At 39.0% G+C, this 24217-nt stretch overlaps 1 protein-coding gene across 5 annotated transcripts in view; it reads right to left on the bottom strand.

The window, feature by feature from the left end:
* cadm1a (cell adhesion molecule 1a) overlaps nucleotides 1-24217 on the bottom strand; it is a 471740-nt gene that overhangs the window by 43407 nt on the left and 404116 nt on the right. For 3 of the 5 annotated variants that reach the window (XM_085470932.1, XM_085470933.1, XM_085470934.1), the window contains one exon: nucleotides 14211-14300. The exons of the other annotated variants lie outside the window; for them this stretch is intronic. In XM_085470932.1, coding sequence (XP_085327058.1) covers nucleotides 14211-14300 — 90 coding nt within the window. The remainder of the gene's footprint in view (nucleotides 1-14210; nucleotides 14301-24217) is intronic. 5 annotated transcript variants of the gene reach the window in all.

Below are 24217 nucleotides of genomic sequence, written 5' to 3'. Positions count from 1 at the left end.
GGCAGTGCAGAGATAAACACGGGCTTGCATTCACACACAAAAATACACTTTGCACTGCACACACTGGACGTTCGACTCAGAGGGGAGTGTGGCTACTGCTCGAGGAGATATGGAAGAGACTATTATCGTGTGCTGTTGGCAGCTTTGGTGTGCAGAAATGAAAGACTATCGAGGGGAAATAATTGTGCAGCCGTCTTGATGTATCAGTTTGTGACTTGGAAAACATTTCACCAGCACTTTATGAAGGCAATGTTTCATATGGCAAATAGTTAAGTAAAGCAGAAACAAAGTAACAGAATTCATTGCTGAAATAACTCTGCATTGAATGAGATACAGCAGCCAAATTATCACCAGCCAACTCTTATCACTTTAGGCTTTTTCAACACCAGGTTTTAAATTTAAATGCACTTTCCTGTAGTTGGTATTCGTGAGAGTGGCGACCTTACATTTTAGCTCCACTACTAGTAAATCCAGCTAAAATGATCTTGACCGGGACTGTGTAAAACTTGGACTGATGAGTGTCAGCTTGCAGTTTTTTTCTTCTTTTTGTGGAAAACGCTATATAAATTATCAGCTGCTGCACATCCTTGAGTCTGCCGTCAGAGGATTTCAGATGCTGTTAGATAAACTGACAAGCGCTGTCTCAATAGATGTTACACCTGCCCTGCTGTGCAGCGTTTGCTATCAAGCATGACTACTTCACCATTTTGTTCAGCAGCACTGTAGCTCGAGAGGAAAAAACGTTATCAAATTTGAACATTATCTGCATTATCCAACTTCGAAAAATGTGGTGGCATCATGGTAACTAATAGAATTTCACAGGAAAATTATATTTACAGTGTATATTATGCGTAGCTCTTGGTTAAGTAAATACAGACATTTCACATGGCTTATTAAGTTTAGTTGATAGCTGGAGATTTATAATATTTCAATGACTTAAGCCATTTGAGATCCATCAACTCAGTGCATTTAGCAACGCTGGCTGCTTTGATTAGGTTGCTTTTACATTAGACCAATGTGTAAAACAGAGACAAATCACAGCCAAAGCTGGTGTAGCTTCAGTGCACACAGCAGACTGCTACACCCCACTGTATAATTGGTGAGACGAAAACAAACAGTTCACTCTCATTTAAACTACCAGTTACATGTCTTTAACTATGTCAACTGCAGTGTGTTTTAAAAGGTTCAGTGTGTTACATTTGAGAAGATTTGTAGTCTTACTCATATATTATTTTTGGGTTTTGATTTCAGAACGTACCCCTAACATCTTCTCTATGTCTAACATACTACATGTGGACCATTTGTAGAGAGCATCCTGAGACACTGGCCGTTTATAATAATCAATGAAATTATGTGCATTCTGTGTCTCACTTCGACTATAGAGGTCCATCGCAGGTGTAGCCAATCAAAAGATAAGTTCTACTCCGTATCCGCTCTGCGAATGATCCGCATATGAAGTGCTCGTGTGGTGGAAGTAACCCTACAATAAAGTTTAGGCCCTCCTTGACTATGAAAAGCCGATTATTCTGAAGCAGGACAGTTTTGTTCCCGTGTGTCACTTCCAATTCTTTGGTCTTTTCTCTCTGCAGGGACATGTGACAGGGCCTGTAAGGCGTTGATACAGATAGATGTTATTGCAAGTTAGAGATTTGTGCTCGGTGCTAATGTGCAGGGAACAATAGACCAATGCCACACCTCACCTCTGCTGCCAGAAGCTATGATACAGGGAGCAATTTCACAAGGTGAGTCCGTCTTAGAGTTACTGAAGTCTCAAAGGATCCGTTCTCCTTGAGTAGTTGAGACATGTCAGTGCTAAATAACGCCCTGGGCCAGGGATTAGACTGACAATGCATATTTGGTGAAGTTACAGCCCTTAGTATGAGCCACAGAAGTGACCAAAATAGTGCTTTTTTGCAATTGGATGCTGTATATAGAGAAATTCTTTGAGCCAGATTAGTAAGGTAGACTGTTAAATGTGGACGTGCATTACCCAGCTATCTCATTTTGTGCCGCAAACAAACAAACGAAAGCGTAAAATCCCCACACAATAAACTTGCTTGATCCTGATTACAGAATCCTGTCATACCAAAAGGATGCTGTATTAGTTCTGAAGTGACAATTAGGTTTACACTGTTATATGTTGACAGAATGACACTGCTTTCCACAGGAATTAGGAGGTATAAAACAATACCCTGGCGTAAATATGACAAGCAGGATCCTATTTCACTAATTGTGAGTGTTTGGGCAGTGGTATTTACAGTTGCACAATAGTTATTTTGATGTTGTCTGAGTTCCAAAAGGATTGTTGACAAGTATTAGCAGACCTTAGAAAAGTCTTTCACGAAGCAAGTCGTGCTACTTGGCAGTTTTTTCAGGCTAACAAGGCCAAGCTCCTATCTGGATAATGGAAAGAGACAAGTACACGATCAGCAGTCACATTTGATCAAATTTGTTTTAAAAGTGGTGGCTGTGCTCAAAAATGAATTTGAAAATCTTTTTTGAATTGCAGTCACCACATTGCGTCTGTATTTACGGCTCAGTCAGGAGTGTCTGCATTATCAGCAACAGCGTCTGTTCGTCTCGCCAGAGCAGTGAACAAATATCATGCTTATCACATTATGTATAGTGTTGTAGGGGCAAAAAACCCTGTAAACTTACACATTACATGCTCTGATATTTATGGTGTTTGAGTCACATTCACATGGAGATAGGTAAAAGTTTAAATAGCTTAGTGTGTGTAAGTATTATTGCAGGGTGTTTTTTTTTGTTTTTTTTTAATAAAAATGCAGTGCAAATCTCTCTGGAAATGCTGGCATCTCAAAATAGGCACGAAGAAGGTCTGAAAAATGCTCATTTTAGGTAAAATGTCATACAGGTAGACAGCTGCAAAAATCTCTGGTAGTGGAAAATGTTGGCAATCTTAAGACATGGTTATTTTCAGGGACCAGTGAGTTTATTTTATTTAGCAAAAACAGGCGACTGAGAAGCAGAGGACATAAGCTGATTCAAACTTTTTCCAGAATCAGTCTGTTGTTGGTAAAGACTCAGGTTTAAATGCCTGATGCCTCGTACTCTGATCATCTCCGGTGGCTTCTGGAACACCTTTTTAGACTCTGGTAAGTGTCGCAGAAGCATTTTTGCTGACTGTTGGTGAAGAAATTCAAAATCCAAATCCAGGCTCTGACACGGAGAAGAAAGACAGCATAAATGAACCTACATATTTACTATGATAGTGAGTGAAGATGCATGTCTCCTAACAGCTGACTGTTGCATTCTTCCATCCAGCAACACATTTGACTCAAGTGTCTCCTAGTTTGTCTCTTTTAAAGCCAACAGGGAGGACAGATTTGTCCTTAGGATCTTTTAAATGGCATATCTCAGCCTTACAGCGTCTCTCTCACAGCAGTCTATTTGGTAAATGTTCTACATGGCTGCAGCCCCCAGAAGCAGGGAGTAATTTTCTATTTAAGGTTTCTGTATTTATGGTGGTGACTACACCTGTTATGAACAGTTTCTTAACAATAAAACCAAATCAAATGTCACACTACGCTGACTTTTCATTTCTTTAAAAAAATGTTTATGAGGACCAGAAGGTGGAGGCAGGTCTGCTGTACTATTATCTGCCTTATATTTTCCTAAAACAGAAAGAAACAAGGAGTTGTAGAATATGATCCCATTTTTTTTAATTGACTGGTGACACTTCATGAGTCTATGAGAGAGCACGGGGGGAAAGTATTTGTATAGTAGGAGGAAATAGGGAAATGACTGGCTCGACTATTTTGATTTTATACATTCCAGTATAATAGCAACAGCAGCAGATCAGAGCACATCTTATGAAGGGTTAGATCAAAAGATGATAATAGCCTCTTTTCAAAACATCTCTGCCACCGGAGAAGAGATTTATGCACTGGTGTTCACTGGCATCCAAATGTAAAATGAAGCCTGTGTCGCTGCAAGCCTCAGTCAACAGAAAGGCAGCCTGACCTGCCTACCTGCCAACCTGACCTCATTACACTGTGGGTGGTAACCATGTGGGACCATTCAGTATGTCTGCTGCAGAGTGATTGCCTGTACATTTTTGAACGGCCTCTATTTCCAGCAGCCCTCTTTCACCATCTCTAGCTTCAGGTCAACTGAGACATCGGCATTGTCCTCGCTGACATTCAGAGACATGGTGAGGACATGGCTTCATGACTAGTTGTCATGATTCCCACAAGCCCTTTGGTAACTTACTGTGACACGAAATCCAGCTCAACATGCAGAGATAACTGCGTGCCAATCATAATTATATTGGTAGAAATGCATTAGGGGGAACCCTGCAGTACAGAAAAATGCCAACATGCTGCTGGGTGTCCCCGCTGGCTGTTAGATTACTTTTTTGTTGGATCCACTGACCTGGCTTCTCTACTCTGGCTTTAGTTTGTGATTTCCTATATTTCCCAGACTTTTCCGTCCCCCGTGGAGCGCTGCTGATAGAGAAACTTGTATCTCTTTCTTTTCAACAAAAGATTTTGCTCTGTAATAACAGTTGAATGCTGGAGAACAACGGAAAATCCAGGAGGAAATTCTTTTCAAAGTCAGTTTGAGGTGCAATCGTTTTATAGTGATCTTTATTATTTATTTTTTTAAGTTTCTGGTCACTTGTTTTTTCTTCTTCTTGGAACAGACACAAATTTAACCCAGTAGTGAAAGTGCATTACAATAAATGTTTTTAGGGATAAACCTTTCTCACTCACTATGTGCTAACAGACCTCTCTGCATTGAATCACACTTGTTATTGATCTCTGTCTCTCTTCCACAGCATGTCTTTATTCTGTCTTCCTTCTCTCACCCCAACCGGTCGCAGCAGATGGCCCCGCCCCTCCCTGAGCCTGGTTCTGCCGGAGGTTTCTTCCTGTTAAAAGGGAGTTTTTCCTTCCCACTGTCACCAAAGTGCTTGCTCATAGGGGGTCATATGATTGTTAGTTTTTTTTCTCTCTATGTATTATTGTAGTATTATTGAATTCTAGCATGATATGGGCTACGCAGACAGTAAGTAGTTTGCAGGTCTGAAAAGTGAGGCTAATGTTCGAATGCCTTAAACCTGCTTTTTGTTTGAAATGGCAACTGGGGGCTTTGTTTGTAATTTGAACCACAACTTCCTGTCCTTTAGTCTCTGGTAAATGCCAGTCTGATCTGTCCTCAGTAAAGGCTTCTCATGAGTTTATGGGATCAATATTTAGGTAAAAACCAGTTCATTTACCATTTAAGTTTAGTCTCGCTGCAGTGGCTTATCCTCCATTCTCCATTACCCTCTTCCGTCACACTAACCCTCCTTCACTTCATCCATGAATCTTCTCTAAGTAAGTTTAACAAAAAAAAAAAAAAAAAAAAAAAAGGATAGGTTTTAAACATCTCTTCAGTCTTTATTGGTTTTATAATGGTTAATGAAGGTTTTTTTTATGGCGAGGTAATTCGGAGACATGATGCAACAAAAATGCAACCAGACAGAAAAATCCCTGGGAGATATTAAAGTCTGCGTTGTGCTCCCAATGGCCAATTCACACCAGCTGCGGCAGCTTATTGAGCTTCAGGCACATAGACAGACATGACCATTTGTTTCGGCATTGTTAACAGTTAATTGGTTCATACATTCACAATAAAGTATTGGTTATAATGAAAAAAAAAAAAAAAAAAAAAGTAAGTTTACTTTGTAAATTATGGTCATTCCAAGTTTTACAAAGCATGATGATTCAGGATACGCTCTATGGCTAAAAACGAGTGATTGACAGGCCATTCAGTTAGATCTGCCCCTCTCTTGACATCTCGTTTCACATACCTATGTCCATGTACTGTACGTTATAGCACGGCTATAGATTCTGGATTAAAAAACCCAGGTGCTTCGGTCCAATACTGTTAGACAAAAACCACTAATTCAGTAATAGAAATACAGGATTTATTGACATAATTCGTGCATTTATTTTAGGAGCTGCAATATGAAAGGTTGCAAAACTGTGTTTGCTGGTGATACTTTTCAGATATTGTGGCAACCTGATTACCTCCTGGCCCTGCTTTACAACCTTCATCTCCTTGTGGTCACTATAAAATGCAGTAATACCTCTAAAAGACAATATACTCTCGCATTAAGAAGCCATGTTGGGCTCCTGACTGTTGTTTTCAATGATACTGAGCACTATAATTCCACTGAGGCGCTCTAATATCACATGACGTCAATTATTGTGTTGCTATTGACCTTAATCAAATTAGTTATAGCTGGCTGGCTCCAATTTGAAAATGGATAGGAACTCAAACTGAACAAAGTGGTAACAATACCACACATTAGTATGTGACAGTGCATTACTATGTAAGGATGTGTTAGTGGTTAGGATAGATGGTGGCACATCTAAATTCATAAAATTTCTAAGTCACTTCACCAGATGGTGTTTATGTATTTTAAGGCCCTGACAAATGTAATGAATGTTTGTTTCCTTTCCCTCCCCGTGCCGGTGTTGTTGTATGTTCTGTTTATAGTGTGGGTTAAATGAATTGGTTGTCAGCGCCGTTTACGGTCTTTCATCAATTAAAAATAATGCTACCCTGCCCCCTGATTGTTTTATTTGCAGTAGGTACACATTTATTATGCATATTTCTCATTCCTGGCTTAGGAACAATTATTCATTTGTCGCTGTATCGAATTAGGCAAAGATTAGCTGTAGTTTGTTGATGGGAGACATCATAATGTTGAATAAAGCAGCGCATTTGTGGTTTTAAGGTCAGTTTTCATCTCTCTTGGCCGTGACTATTATTATGAACTTTCTTCTGCCCTGACACTGACAATAAGAATACAACTAGCTAAGCATTAGAGAAAATAAGTTAGGTTACTGAAAAAGAAGAAGCAGTTCTTGAAAAGGGTTTAATAAGTATAAAAAATGACATGTGACTACTATATCCTAATTGCAGGAGTTGGTCAGCAAGATATCTCCATTTAGAAATTTATTTAGTGGTGAAAACAGTAATTTAGTCATTTTCCCATGTCACTTTCTAAACCCTGCCAAGCACTTAAAAGCCATGTGGTGGGACTCTAACAGATTTTTTAAAGTTCTCTTTTCTGTCCTTCTAATGGGAAATTGCTAAAAAAAAAAAAAAAAAAAAAAAAAAAATCCAATCCCACTCTGATAGATTCATTTGGCAGTGGGTCTCTGATCTGTGCGGCACACTGTGGGTAAATGAAATCAACTGGCAGAGCGTATTATGGCCATATGAGTCTGCTGCCTTCAATCTATATACACAGTAATAATGGAATGCCCCTGATAGTTGAAAGCAAAGAGAGGACATCTGGCAGAAACTATAAGTGGGTTGTTTCAACCTGAAAATATTGGCCCTGCCGACGTGAGGTTGGCTTTATCAGGTGAAGCCCACGCATCTCAACGTAAGTTCTGCTCACCGTGGACTGAAATAACTTGCCAATATACTGTACAGAGATTTTTTTGTTGTTGTTTTTTTACTGCAGAGACAGTCAATGATCATAATTCTTTTTCAGTGAGAGTCTGTTTAGGGTGTGATTTTCTCCAGACATTCTTTCTTCTTATTAAGAGGTGGCATTAAAGTGGAAGGCAAAATGAGAACTAGAATCATGTACACACCCATAAATACCCAACATGATGCGATCACAGCTGAGCCTGCTTTTGTTAAGAGTCTAAGGTAACAGTGAAAACTCCCTTTATTCTCTCTCGTAGATGCACCTGCACCATAAATGTTATATTTATTTATAAATTGTATAAAAACTGTATATAGTTTTCATAATAAGCATGCATAACCTTTCTTAATTTTATAGTTCAATACATTCACTTTCTCTTAGGCTGCCTTCCATGATCCACTGAGTGTTTCTTCTTCACTCACCTCTTTTCACTCTGTATTAGCCCTTTTCCAGCCTGTTCCTACTCCCCTCAGCTCGACTCAGTTTTAGAGTTTTCAGAAGGTGGTTGTAACCTGTCCCGTGTACTTTTTTACTACCTACTCGGCCAGGGTCCCAAGCCATCTGAGTCAGTCTGAAAGTGTAACATCACCAGACTGTATGCCACCAATTGGCCAGCCAGTGGCATCACTTGATGGCTCATGAGAGTGACTCCTTGAAAATCAAAATCTCAATTTATGAAGCCCAACATTGTGGTCCATGGACTGAGCAGCGGGTATACAATCGCCTCGACATCCTCCCTTGTTGTGATGCACTTGTGTTGCATACAAATGACGTCACGAGACTTTCTGTTGCGTTGCTGTAATGACTCCAAACCGCGTATGTGATACTCAGTTGTAATGGAAAATGACCGAAACTGAAACAACCGAAAGTAGACTTGAGTTTAGCCGAGCAGGTATTTTGTGTTTATACATCACTTTGCATTTAATCATTGGTTATTACTCATCTTTGGCTCTCTTCCACAGTGTGCCTTTTCTCCCCCCAATCATCCCCGACTGATTAAGATGACTTCCCCTCCCTGAACCTGGTTCTGCTGAATGTTGCTACCTGTCAAAGGCAGTCGCCAAAGTGCCTGCTCACATCGGGGGTCATCTGACTAGTGAAAATAAATTGGAATTGAATTATAAAAATCTTACCCAGCATATTGACTATTTTGAAAATTGCTGTATTTTCTCCAAGATGAAAAATGAAATGCATTTTGCTGTTTAATAAATTTATAGTTTTCAAAGAGTTATACATTAGTTTAATACAACTTTGATCTTGACTGTGTAGTTTTGCCAATCAATATCATATCTCTCAATAATTTCTTATTCAAGAGGATAAGACACAAAAAAAATCAGGCAATCAAACTGGTTGTCAACATGCAAACAGTCAACCAAAAAAAACAAACCCAAACCCTTAAATGATCCCAGTGCAACAAAAGCAGATATTTGATGTTTCCTTATTACCCTTCCTTGTATCAAGTAAGTTCACCTGGAGATCAATAAGTGACCTGATTTAAAGCAAAACGATTGCGATAAGCATTATGTAGTCCATGCAATCACCACACAGGTTGCTGTCAGACGAATCACCAAAATGTCCCCACTGTGACGTTTGTATGTTCTTCCCATTTCTGCCAGGCTTCTCCGATTTCTTCCCGCACATGCACCCAATGTCAGTGATGGGAATAACGGTGTTACAAGAAACGGCGTTACTAATGGCGTTACTTTTTTCAGTAATGAGTAATCTAACTAATTACTATTCCTATCGTTACAACGCCGTTACTGTTACTAACAAGAAAATGCCGTGTGGTCACGTTACTATTTTTCAACAAACAGACGGTTGAAGCTGTCTTCAGCTTACCGCATCAGTTGCACGGAAGTAGCTGTAAGTAATCTGGGTGCTACAGCTTTAAGCAGCTGCGTGAGCTCCCGCGGACGGCAATCACTTTCTGGTAGATGATCACTTTTTGGCACAACACCTGGGGCAAAACAATCGCATGAGTGCTGCTGTTTGACTGAGGAAGAATAAAGTAGTCGTGGTAAGCCAATCACATGACCACTTTAAGATGACAAAGCAACAAGTTGATATATACCAGTTTTTAATTGTGTTGATAGGCCACGTAAAACCAGAGTCATGATAAACAATATATACGCCTGTTTTTCCTCAATAGTTTCGTCATGTTTACTGTCTAAGGACAGCGCTAGCAAGCACTCTCTGCTTATGAGCAAAAAAAACCAAAAAACAAAACAAAACAAAACCCCGCCCTTTCGTGTTGGTGGAAAAATGCACCATGTCAACCAATCAAAAAATGATATGGCAACATGACATTTGGTTGTTTAGGAAGAGGGGGAAGTTTTAGGACTGACAGCGAGAGACAGAGAGAGAGACAGCAGAAAAAGAGAGAGAGCGAGTTTTGAGATGTGAGAGATTTGTGATGTTTAGTGTGTTTGGAGTGTGTAGTTAATGTGTTGTGTTGTGTAGTTAGTGTTGTGGATAGTTTTGTGTTGTGTGTCCGAACAATGAGGCGACTGCTGTCTCCAGGTAGAAACAGGAGTGATACACCTGCTGCTGTCAGACCTGCAGGTATCAGGCTGTGATGTTCTCCTTTATAGTGGACAGAAATATTTGGAGTGGCACAAATAATTTGTGTGACATCTTATTGAATGCAGAACAGCTGATTGTTCTGTAAATAGTTTGAAATGGTTATTTAAAAAAGGGGTAAAAGGTAAATGGCTGCAAATAACTTTATTGTTTGCAAAACTTGTGCATATAATTTTAAAATTGACAATTTATATTTGCATTTAAAGTTATGAAATATGATTCATTGAACATATTTGTGGTTGTTACAGTAAAAAATAACTTTTTTCTAATTGGATTTTATGTTTTTTGTCTGATTTTAGATCAATTGTGTTAATACAGTATGTCAAAATAAAAACATAACTGTAAATTCAGACACGTGAGGTTGTGCTGAAAACAATGATACCAAATAAGGCAAAGTAAATAGTTTTTAAAGGTGAAATGTAGAGGAAACATCAAAAGTGGTTAAAATGGCCAATTATACCCTGGACCCCAGAGGGTTAAACATTTTTTTTTAAAGTAACACCATAGTTACTTTTCAAGTAATTAATTACTTTTAGAATCTTGTAACTCAGTTACTAACTCAGTTACTTTTTTGAAGAAGTAATTTATTACTTTTTCAAAGTAACTTGCCCAACACTGCCCAAGGTTAACTGGTGACTTTAAATAGGCCATAGGTGTGAATCTGAGGGTGAATGGTCTGGTTTACCCCTGCAAAAGCACAGAAACCTATCCAGAGTGTACCGTGACTCTTGCCCACAGCTGGGAGACAGCTGGGACTGGCTTCAGCCCTACTGTGATTCCTCCTTGCCATTGGGAGACTTCTAATCAGTCACAAATTCGCGAGATGTCCCTTAACATACAGCCACAGTCTTTACAAATTACCGTCAGTGGCATGAGCTCTAAAGTCAGCATCACAGAGTTAATGATGTTCTTCAAGATGCTCGTTTTGAAGAAACAAGAAAGCATGGCTACATCCAGCTGTCGTTTTAGCATGACTGATCCGAACTGAGCAAAGATGCAATTAAGGGCCTGGGTTACTACTTTTTTTTAATTCACTGACTAATTTGCTCATTTTGTGCAAGCAGAGGTTGCAAAATATTTTTTTACGGTTCTTATTATTTACCTTTAAAGTAAATCTATTATTCACAGCAGGAGCATAATTATTTTGCAAAGCAGCACAGATCTCACTTTGAGGACTTCTATAATCAGAACAGGCCAGAGCAGACTCCACACTCCTTGATCTGAGGCAAAGGAGCTATCAATCAGCCTGCATAGATAGGTATTCTCTTTAATCCAATCAGATGGCATAATCAAGCACAATGCCTGTGATTTCTGCCAGCCTTGTGAGATTTGTTCCAATTGAGCGGTCTGTCAGAGAGGCTTTGATTGCATTTGGAGCTCAGGCTGATTTCTGAGACGAGGCATAAAGTGATGTTTTCTATCTGCACCCTTTGGAGATTTATAGTCACAATAGCCTCGAGTTCTGCTGTTGAAAGAGTGAGATAAAATTTGCTTATTTCAAAAGGGTCTAATTTTCAACTGCTCATGTTCAAGTTATTGTTCACCTCTAGTGTTCGCCTTTTTCCACAACCCACCTAGAGTATGATCTATAATTGACTTCCTGAATGAGAGATGAGTTTCAAATAAAAGGCGACTCGTGTGTCTGTAGTGAGTAAATGCTACAGAACCATCAAATTCACAGAATTGTCATAGTAATCCCACTATTTATGTACCATTATTCACAGCTTCATATAGATGTTTGCTTGCACCAACTCTTGACATCTTACCAATTAAGCTGATGCCATAGTGAAGTGTCACGTTACTGTGATGGTGCAAAGTACAGTGGTGCAGCAGTCTAATTTGAAAAATTAACTCTTTTCCAACATGTTTTTGCGCACCTGGCTTTTCTTTTGAATCCCTGCTGAGAACGATTTGGGAACAACAAGCAGTGACGACCACCTGGTTACTTCCACTGACAACAAAACAACATGAGGTACTAAACCTTGGCCTACTATTTGCCCTTTGAACATCAAAACTCATCTTCACCCACTCACTTGCACACATACTTACAAAGTAAAAATATAGCTGAAGTTGTCTAAATTCTGTTACTTTTTTATTTAATGTTTCTATGTTAATCAGCCCTTCAAAGAGCTTTTGTGCATTTATTTGTGTATATGAGTTGTAATTTGCCATGTTAATGCCTCAGATTGCAACCCTACCATTTCTAGGCTGCAATTGCTAAGAATAAATTATTTAATGCCAGAGAAAGATTTAAAATGGCACAATCAGATGCACTTTTTTAAAATGGCACCAGAAAATTACAAGGCAACAGAAGCCACATTGTGATGTTCTATTTTTTTTAAGTATTTGCTTTTTTGCAGATGGGAATAAAATTGTGGGAAATATTCTTTCTTTTGTATAAATCGGATTGCAACATATCAACTTGATGCTTTTGTATTACAACGAAGTGTAGTCTGCCGTGGTCTCATCCTGACTAAAGCTCTCAGAAAGACAGCATATTAATACTGTATTTTCAAAATGTGGCTCTAAAACAACATCTGCTTATTTCTTTCACGAGCCCCCTGCAACTCACTTTCTTCATCGGTGAATAGAAGCTCTGGGTGAGCTAGCGTAGCATCTGTTTTGGCCATGGTGCAGATATTTTTTGGAGCTCACTAATATTACTAGTGCATGCCCATGCTACAGTATTGTTTGGCGTCTCTGTGTTTCTGGTATAACTACACATAGACAAAAGTAAAAACGCACTTGGTTGCCAGCTAACATGACGGCATCTTAAGATATTACGCATAATTCAACTTTTGCCAGTATAAATTTCTGTTGTTGTAAAATTGAAATAATAAAATGCTTTTATAAGGTGATATCGGAGCATAACTGCTAAAATGGGTCGCTTTAGTCTATTGATAGGTGGTTGCTAGGCAACATGATGACAATAATATTTGGTATAAAAAGGAACCTTCAGGGGCCTAAGATGTATCTATGTGCCAAGTGTGGTTGCTCAACTCCTGATCATCTCGGGAAAAATGGGTCATGTTAGCACATTGCTACACGGTTGTGTCGTGGTCCCTGGGATTAGGAGCCTTGTTTTCAATTTTTCGATTAGTTCTTCATTGTTAGTGGTTTTGTGATTTATGTTCAACTTTTGTTCCCTCTGAAATTTAGCACTATGATTTATTTAGTGTATATGGTGTTATTTATTATTTCCTTTCCAGTGGTCTGTTTGCATTTTACTTATTATTTGATGTTCATTATTTTAGGTTTTCCTTGGGCTGGGCTTCTGTATAGGTGTAGGGTGTGTGTAGGGTTATAATTTTTTGTGGTTTAATTACTAGCTCTGTTCTTTGAGTCTTCTGTTCTTAGTTTGGTTACATTCAGGTTATCCTTTAGTAAGTTCCTGTATTATGGATTAGCATTAAATGCTCATTTTGCTTCCCATGCTTTGCATTTGGGTCGACAACAAACAGCTTTCACAGCCGAGTTATGATGGGTTGCCATTCAACATGAAGATGTCATAATATCTCATGTAAATAAGAACATTCCCAAGATGTCCCTGTATGCCAAGTTTGGCTTATTTAACTCCTGATTGGTTTGGCAAAATTGGTTAATTTTAGCTCCCTGCTAGTTGGTTGCTAGGCAACACGATGTCGCCATAAAGTCTGACATAGATAAGAACCTTTGGGGGCTTAGGATGTGCCTGCGTGCCATGTTTGGCTTATTTAACTCCTGATTGGTTTGGCAAAATTGGTTAATTTTAGCTCACTGCTAGTTGGTTGCTAGGCAACATGATCTCATCATAAAGTCTGACATAGATAGGAACCTATGTGCCTAGTTTGATTGCTCAACTCCTTATCATATAAGACGAGCTGACAGCCAAGAAAACACGCAAGATTAACATCCTAATACTGCATTTTCTTTGAGGATTATGCATACCTGTTGCAGCCCCAGACTCATTAGTTTTAGCTGTTAATTAAATGATGGCTTCAGTGTATAACTTGGTAAAAGACAAAAACATCATGACTAAATAAAGCTGCCACTGTGGAATAAAAATGGGAATACACAGGGAAGGATCCAGCACACTGGGAGCAAGGCAGCATGCATGCACATGAGTGCACACACAGACACTCACACAATCATAAGCACACAGAGATAAACAGGTTGCGTGAAGGTGATACTGTACCTTGATTTATTTCGGGGTAGGAGATGGTGGTGGTGATGATGGTGGTGGTGGTGGTGGCTGTGGTGGATTTAGGGGTAGTGGTGGGAGCATCTGGATGAGGGGACAAATACATGACAAACAAAAGTGGGGAAACAAATAAGTATAAAAGCCATGAAGATAAAATAAAGTCACTGTGAACACTACTGATAGTATCTCGGGCCAGCAGCTCTTTGTGTGCCACCGTGTGTGGGTGATTTAAAGGTCTGCGGCAGACTTTCTGATAAATTAGCTGGATCGCAGTGCATTAAATATGTTGACACAATGATGATACTTCAACAGATCATCTCGTCCCACCCGAATGAGATGATCAAAGATCTTGTTGGGAACTCTTCTCTTTTATGTCTATTCACAGGCATTACACCATGACATGAAAGATAGCAAGCACATGTTTGTTAGAAGTGATTAAATGTCTAATGAGTAACAAGTGCTGGGGTTGTACTTATGCTGTCATTGTTATGCAGTGAGGAGTTTTGACAAATAAATATGCCTGTGCATTCTTAATTTCTCAGAGGAGAAGAGCACAAAGTTGCTGATGATACTAGTCCAAAACAAAAAAAAGCAAAAGATTGATGCAGAAATTCAAACGATAAATGACACGGCACAAAAACAGAAGGAGGGGATTAACAACACACACATATAAAACAAATGAAAGGCATCAAGCAGGGCCGTTGAGAACACAGATTTTGACCACAGACCATTTTTCCTCCCACAGCTTTTTCCCTTTTACTTCATTAGCTGGGTTAGACTCCCCACACTGACAATGACCAGGGGGAGATATCAAAGTGACATTTTCCCTGTTGGAGTGGCAGGGCTGCACTGATATGAAGCCACTGGGATTGCTGCTTGGTTAGAGACCTCCCATGCCGCTCTGATTGCCTAGCAATGGGCTGAAAAACCTGTTGGGGTTATTAAAAGGTGCTGAAAAAACAAGTAATTTGTGGCTGTTGATAAGGAGGGAGGCTGGTCTACACTTTAATGAAGTATTGGGTTATAAGAATGATTGGAAAGAAATGTTTATGGACAGAGGAGGAAGGAGAGGAAAGTTAAGCAGACAAAGGTGAAGGAGACAGAAGAAGGGTCGGCTTAACAGTTGCACAGACTGTATAGTGCTTTTTTTACCTTTAATTGATAGCACATGTATGCTGCTATAATTATATTTACTGAAATGAATTTTCATAAACTATTTTTAAAAAGTAAGCTTGTGTTTATCTTTGGCAAACTTCTGCGCTTGATATGTTCCTACATAGAGATCCTACTGCAACTGAAACCTGTGCAAAACAAGTACACTTTCTTACTCTTTATTAGTTTACTTTTAATTTGCTCTAAATAATAGCACACCGTTGCAACTGGTAACTGGGACAGAGTTGTGTACTAGATACATGACAGGAAACTGAATACTGAAAAATAGACTGAACAGTTTTTTTTAAATTCTTGTCAAAGCTACTGACGATAATACACCAACATACAGAACTGTGCAAAAGTCTCGAGCCAACATTTGTTTTTTTATATTTTGAAGAATGGAAGAAAGCTTGAAGGCACAAGCAGAGTTTGTGCAAGTCGAACCACTTTGAGAGTTAATATTTGCTATGACTGCCTTTATTCTTCAACACAGCCTCAAGTCTCTTAGGGAAACTTTGTCATTTCTTTCAATAGTCTTTAGGAATAGTTCTCTGGGCTTCTAGAGGGACATTCAAAGCTCTTCATTGGATGTTGGCTGCCCTTTGCTCTGTTCTCTGTGCAGATGATCCTAAACTGTTTCAGTCATTTTTGGGGACCACAAAGTGTCCCATCGACTGCTTACTGTCCCATTGTTTTGTTTTTTAACCAGGAATTCATTAACTGCATTGGCTAGTGTTTTGGATCATTGCCATGCCAATCAGATGCTTTGAAGATGATGCTACATGGATACATTGATTTAACAAAAAAAAAAATCAATTTAGAACATAAGACCTGTTGCCACTGACTTTCAGTCCAGTTTTTGTGAAATTTGGCATACCTCAGCCTTTTCTCTCCAGTTCCCTTCCTTAATAATGGCTTCTTAACAGCCAACCTTCCATTGAGACCACTTCTAATGAGGCTTCGGTGAACAGCTGACAGATCAACTGAAGGACAAGATCCATCTCTCAGGTCTTCACAGATTTTTCTTTCTTTTTCTTAAGGGCACACCTTTCAGATACTGTTCATCTGCTAAAGATGGTGTTTTAGGTCTGATATGTCTTTGCTATGACAATATGAGAAATCTTCTGCCACTAAGTCTTTGCAAATCATCTTGCTGGGGCACAAATATTATTTTATGCCCTTCAAACTGTGGTATCATTGCCATTTTTCATAGATTAAACGAAGCCAATGGAACCAGCTCATGTTTTTACAGGCTACAAGTAACAAAGTGTCTAAACTGGTTCTTTGCTAAATTATCTGTTATATGTAGACTAAAAACTCGCTCATTCCTTGAGTTTGGTGCCTGTTTTAATACTTGCATGAGTCAGAGGGCAGCGCAAAGCAAAAGACCTCCAGAAATCTGTGCTTAAGATCCCTTTAAAAATGACAAAAACGTGTGGCCCCATTAATGCAAAATATAAACAAATGAGGTGCAGCTCAAGACTTTTGCACTCTAATGTATATGTTGTGTACAGATAACACAAAGAAGCAGAAGAGGTCCTTTTCCATACACAGAATGTAATAATTAGTCCATTTATTGAGTTTTCTGTATTTTTATGGAAATAGTTTCAAAAAAATGTTTACTTGTATTAGTATTTTAAAAAGCCACATACAGTAGGAAAAAAAAGGTACACTGTATTAAGTTGCATTAGGGTAACTTTCCAGCTGAGTAAATCACATTTGCAGAACTGAATGTTCAAAGTCTAATGTTTGATCTCATATATTTTTTACTATGAAATGAGCCTGAATTAAAAAGCTTAGATTCCAAAGATACATTAAAATGATAATAAACATTACCCTGCTGTTTCTGATGCCTTCCGTAAGGGTACAGAGGTTGTTTATTATATAAAAGGAATCCTCCCTGAGGGCAGAAGCTGTTTGTAGCAAGTTAATAAAAATCACAGTTGTTGGTTTCAAAAGTATCTGTTTTATGCACTCAATTAAAAGTGAATCAAGCATTTCAAATACAAAGCAGCCCCTCAGAACTCTTCCTGAAGCAAAATTGACAATTCAAATTGAGGCCTCCAGGTAATCGGGATTAGTATTGGAACTCTATTGATGTGCGTTAGAGTTTTAATCTATCCACAGTTCTGTTATTTAAAGACAACCTTGATAATACAAAAGACTGTACAGACCAATGAGCAGACAAAGGGAGAGAGAGAAATGATCCATTGGGAAGTCGGCTGGCATGCAAAGCTTGAACTGATGAGTTTCACACATGCTTGAGAGCCAACAAACTCCAGCTCGGAGGTGGTGCTGTCTAATTGGTTTTATCCCATCATGAACTGTGAGGGTCCAGCAGATGTTTGGGATCATCAGTGTCAACAACTCATTAAAAACTTAGCATTACAAAAAAGATTCAAAGGAACACTGGCGAGACTGTCTAAACGTACACTACATCTCTCGTTATTGGTGGCTAGCTGGTGCAATGTATCAAAGAATGCTGGAGCTCATTGACTTTCAAATGTGACAGGCTGAATGTGGTTTTCCTCCCGCTGAGTCACCGGGCCTTGTTTACTGATGAGGCTTATGAATCAGTTTCTGGTTTGAACGAAAGGAGCAGGACTGCAGGAAGCCCTGAGACACAGCCTGACAGGAATCATTCCTGCTAAAGCCAGTGAGTTAAAGAACTCTGTGTGAGCACCAGATGAGACAGGAGCCCTATATTTGCACAATAACATCACCAACCAATAAGAAATTGGGGGAAAGAAATAGCTGCAGCAAAGACTGATTGATAGTAGACAGCAAAGCTATTTAAATTTGCAATGGTTTTAATAAAACAACAGTACTGTTTTTTACATAATGACAATGGTTTGATTTATGTACCACCATTCATATAGACTTATTGTATTTAACACTGGAGTATTTGTAATTCCTAACCTTTTTTTTTGCAGATGAGCTTAACTATCGATTTACTGACATCACACGCTATGTTCCAGATTACTTAATTAATAATTAAAATGTATTAAACTAATCTTTGCCAAGTAAATGAACTGGTTCCTATATAGCATTTTTCTACTCTACCTCAACTCTAAGCACTTTATACAACATGCCTTACTCACCCATTTATACAAGTGCTTTTTACTTTAATATACTTAAGCACTTTGTAGCTAACATTCACACTCATCAGAGAGAAACTAGGTGTTTGGATCTTGCACAATGATATATGCCAAGCAAACTAGAGCAGCCAGGGATCGAACCACCAACCTTCCAATTAGTAGAGCCCTGTCCTACCTCCTGAGCTACAGCCAGAAGGTACAGGCAAGCACCCTGGCTGTGGTAAATCACTGGCTAGTTTATAGCATACCGCACTGCTGTCTATTTATTTCCATTTATCTGGGTCTGGGTCCCAGGGACAGCAGTCTAAATCCCCCTTTTCCTTTCCTCCTGTAGCTCATCTGTGGGAACACCAATTTGTTCCCAAGATAGACATCAAATTGTAATCTCTCCAGCTCGTCCTGGGTCCTGCTTTTAGGCGTCGTCCTGGTAGGAAATGCCTGAAGCATCTCACCCTACGAGGCACATGAGTCAAATGGCCGAACTACCTGAGCTGGTTCCTTTAGATGTGGAGGAGTAGAAGTTCTACTCCGTCTCCTCAGAGGAACCTCATTTTCACCACTTGCATCGGTGATCTCATTCTTTCGGTTACTACTCAGAGCTTTTGGCCATAGGTGAGAGCGGGAATGTAGATCAACAGGTAAAACGTTAATATTTTCCAAACTAAATTCAGAAATTTCTAGCCTAATTCTAGCAGCTAAACAAGATTGTAGATGGGGCCTCGTATGATGCTGTCTCTAATTACTTGCGTTCTGTTTTTCCAAAACACTGCATAAATGCATCACTGATTTGTTGTTTTCTTAGGTAATCCAGTTAGAGTCCTTTCCTTTTTTTCGTCTGTTCTTTGAAGCCCTCTTCAGGAACTGTTCTTGATTCAACTGTTAACCCTTTAAGACCTACCATAGAACCAAGTCCGCCAGAGCTTATATTATATTTTTACATGGTGTGGTGCCATTTTTGGGAGCATTTCAAGTTGCTATACATCAATACAACAATTCTTGAAGGATGTTGTTGAGTCCAGTATACAACCTATTCAGAATTGAGGTTCTTTCATTCAGAGACAAAAAGTGAAAAAGCTGCTCTCTAATTTGAGAATATGAACAAACACGCACAAATATACTTTGATATTCATTAATGTAATGGGCACCTGACAGGACCTGACAGCCATTTCCATGTGAAATTGTGTATAATTGTAACTTAAGAGTGAAAGCCACTGTGACACAACCCATCTTGCCTGTGGTGATACATTTTAAAGAAACATCTAAAATATTGCCTCTCATATATCTTGTTACGTCTTAATAACAGACAGAAGGGATTTAAAACATAAAGTCCATACAAATTTGTTTTGGAAGTGATGAATTACTTTTCCTCCTCAGAACATTTTACATCTGCAATTTCACTTCCACTCAAGTGCAATTTAAGCAACTAAGAGCACAGGCAGCTTGAACGGGGTGTTTTGGGACACTCTTCAAGGCGTGTTGGATCCGACTCTAAGAGATAACAGTGATTTGTGGGGAAAAACTGCCATGCAATTTGAAGAAGAAGTGTAAAGCAAGTAGAAGGATGACTGAGAGCAACAGGGTCACTAAACATGCTGCTAGTGTGCAATAAAATCCAGTGCTGGTGTAGGAGCAGAGAAGAAGAGAACTCAGTTATTGGGTAAGCGGCAGCCTGTAAACAACTTAAAACCCCTCGGCGTTGGGTCTCACTCGACTGTGAAAGGAAAACCATGATGGTTGTGTTTTCTTACCCTGTGAAGTATGAGAGGCAGTGAGAGTTGGAGCAATACAGACTGCTTTCTTCACTGTTAACATTGTTAGTGTCAGCCAGTCTCATGGTGCTCTCCATCACTTAGGGTCACAATATTTAGGACTCAAATGCATTAGAGGAGATGCCGGCTATATGGCTGTATTTGTTTTGGCTGCCGAGCACAGGGAGTAATGATGGTGGCGGTCCAATGAAGACTTTACATAGCTGCAAGTTACAGAGCTATATTGTGTGTGCTTTAAGGCCCGAGGTTGACAGAGTGGCAGAGAATTTTCATTTTATGGAAGTCATTTAAAATTGATGGTTTTTCACAATATCTCCTTTTGCATTGCTGAAGCAATAACACTGGTAATTGGTTACATTTGTTTCTATTTTTTGGCTTAGTATTACTGCCTTCATCTTTATTACCCTGCATATATATGCGGGATCTCGTGATATACTGGACTTGAATGAAATAGCCTGGAGGCAACATATGGTAGCTAGCAATTAGCATGTATTTACTTATTTTATGGAACTCTTTAATCTGCCCAGTTAACACAAGTGTGCTTTCACACATGTTAACCAGGTCATTTGGTCTATGCCAAGGAATAACAAGACATATTGTCGTTTCTTCATTCAGGAGCTATATTGAGATCCCAAGGAGGAGGCTGGGGACTAAACAGCAGCCCATACTGCTCTTTTCTGCCTCACAGGCACATATTGTGTAACATTATAAAGGTATAACTAACTGTATGCATTATTGACCAAGTGCTGTGCCTAAAATCAAGAACTGACTCATTTGTGTGGCATTGCCACATGAAACCGTTTTTTTGGGGGTTTTTTTTTTTTGGTGAAGCTGTTGATAAGAGGTCTTTTAAACAGCTAGTGCCAATATCTTTTTGTTATTCCAGGCAAAGCTGAATGATAGTTGGAAAAACATGCTGAAGTGTTGCTACTCTGCTCTGCTTTACTTTTAAAATCCCAGCAGAAATAAGGTTAAATTAAATTCGGTATTTTTGCTTCTGTTAATTTGTCAGGGAAAATCGAATCTTTAGTCAGTAAGGTTGGATGAAATTCACACTCACTGGCCAGTTTTTTAGTTACACCTGTTTAACTGCTCATTAACAGAAATATTTAATTAACAAATATCTAAGTGCTGAAGCTCAAACTGAGCATCAGAATGTGGATAAAAAAGTGATCTAAGTGATTTTGAAACTTGCATGTTTGTTGGTGGCATAGATTAAAAAAAACATGCCTGGTCTAATTCTGTGACATTTGGATGGCAGAGTCAGAATTCGGTCTGAACAAACATGAAAACATGCATTCATCCCCTTGTAGGTACTGCTGGTGGTGTAACGGTGTGTGGGATATTTTCTTGGCACACTGTGGACCTCTTAGCACCAGCTGAACATCATTTAAATTCCACAGTCTACCTGAGTATTGTTGCTCACCATGTCCATCCTTTTATGACCACTGTGCACCCATTTTCCGATTGCTGCTTCCAGCAGGATAAAGGACTTTGTCACAAAACTCAAATCTCAGATTGGTTTCTTGAACCTGACAAGTGAATGTACTCACATTTCAATCCAATAGAGCAGCTTTGGGATGTGACGGAATGGGAGATTTGCATGATGGATTTGCAGCCAACAAATCTGCAGCAACAGTGTGATACCATGATATTGATATCGAGAAAAATCTCTGAGGAATGTTTCCGGCACCTTGTTGGATCTTTGCCATGAAGAAATAAGATAGTCCTGAAGGCAAAAAGGGCTGGAATGCTGTACTAGCAAGTTGTACCTAATAAAGTACCCAGTGAGTGCAAGTTGGAAGTGTATTGTAACAATAAGAACATTCTGACATTAGGCTGACAGAACTTCACAAATCACTCAGGTACACAGAATATTAAATCATTTATACAACGTGAGAATATATATTTACATATTTTACCAAAATTTCCTGGGATGTTGTTTGAAAAGCACAGAAGAGCAAGAGACAAACTTGACCAGAAACATTTTTGGTGAGAAGCCTTTTTTCGGCTTTTAATTTTCACTATACGCTTATAATATCCTGTTATACTGTAAATTACAGCCATAACAATTAACAGTCTGTTAATGATTTTTAAAGTAATCTAGATTTTGAATTGCTATAAAAATAATTTCTAACTATAAAATTTAATCATTGGTCTATTTTTCTGTACCATCTCAAATGAATCTTGCAATGCGTCTGGCAGCAAGCAGTGGAATGCTGTGTGGAATTCTATTTTTCACGTAGTCACGATCCATGTATTTCGTTTAACTGACAGCTCTCGCAGTGTGACTGGCAGCTATCGCACCAACCCAAAACAAACCAAAATGAAATGGGCATATGCATCAGAGCTCATTTTTATCTAAATGGAACACAAACACGAGAACAAAGCTGAGGTCAGTGTGACTCACTCAAGCAGTTTATTGCCTATAGGGGTCATGTTTTTGTGCAGAGCCATGCCCCTCTTAAAGCTACTGCTGACGTAAAAGGTTGACTGCAGAGATGCTTTCATGGTGCTGATAGTGCTGGAGCAGCAGGTGGCATGCTTGTGTGTGTGTGTGTGTGTGTGTGTGTGTGTGTGTGTGTGTGTGTGTGTGTGTGTGTGCATATGTGTGTTGGAAGGAGCTCTGAAACATAATGTGAGAATCAGCTTCTGACAGCTCTACCACAACATCCTGTCTTGCCATTAGCACGGCGAATGTTTGGCACGATTGGCTGCTGAATTACTGTAGACATTAGGAGTGTGGGACCCACGGACACATCAAAGTCATCAAAAGACTAGCTCTAAAAGGATGGAGGTCTTCTGTGGTTTTAATGGCGGATTTCTTTTTTTGTGTGCAAGGCTTTTAGTTGCCCACATGTTGCACCATGATTATCTTTGTGTTTCTCTCACCAGGGGGAGTGTGGGTGGATAAGAGAGGCCGACTTGCAGCCCTCACCATGGGATTTTGTTGGTTAGGACTAGTGAGAGAGAGGCACAAAATGCCAGCAATAAATACCACAAAATTTATACTGAATGCAAAGTTGTGATTTATGAATTTTGCTACTTAGGGACAACATGGGTTTAAGGTACACTTTTACTGCTACTGATGCTTTTATCTGTGTTGTAACTGAGTACAAACACATCTGCATGCACAGACAGGCACTTTTAGGGTTAGTGCGCATGTTACAAAGTAGCAATGTTACATTGTTACAAAATAACACTATTACTGTGGTCACATTGCATTGTACAATGACTGTACTAAACATGTAGCTGGAATTTGACCTATATTTACAATGTTTCTTTCAAAGTACTGTACAGTACTAAATTCAGTAATCACATTACAGCTTCAGCTACATTGTTACATTTGTTACAAAGGTTTTACAGCTCTGTGCAAAATATAATTATTAAAAAAGACCATTATGATAAACACATCAGCATGACTTTATTTAAAAAATGGTTTTGTTTGAATACGTGTAGTTGAAAAAAAAAATTCAGCATCATATTTTCCTACAGGATAGAGTATTTAGTCCTTTAGCTGTTTAGTATAATGCCTGTGGAGAGAGATTGTCACTGTGGACTGCCTCTCTGGCAGGAGGCTTCAGATGTGATTTAAACCTCCTCTCCAACATGAACAAATTACTCAGGTTCAATTGCAGTTGTTACCAGTTACTGTGCCCTAGTGGCTCAGTAAATGTGGAAAAGTTTTTTCAGTCAAAAATTTTGTTCATGTTTATAAATGTTACAAATTTGGAGAAAGCTCCACATCTATAGTTAGGTAGCAGTGATTTCATACTATCCTTGGATAAAAAGGAGAAAAAAATAGTTCTGGAAAAGACACAGCTAACATAATAACTAATAAATATAATACAGCAGGTGGCAGTGAGCCATTTCCTGGTCTGCAATGGTACCTCTCTTGTTTTAGTGTACTCATCATTAGCACAGCAGCTCGCTCTGCTGTAAATAACATCTTTTCAGCTGGTGTCCATCAGGCACTGAACTT

Source organism: Copadichromis virginalis, linkage group LG10 (assembly GCF_057382275.1).
Source record: "Copadichromis virginalis isolate Kocher_CV1m ecotype Utaka linkage group LG10, C_Virginalis_male_GT1.1, whole genome shotgun sequence".
Classification (NCBI taxonomy): Eukaryota; Metazoa; Chordata; class Actinopteri; order Cichliformes; family Cichlidae; genus Copadichromis; species Copadichromis virginalis.
The sequence above is the reverse complement of the archived record's forward strand: the minus strand, read 5'-3'. Positions and strand labels throughout refer to the sequence as shown.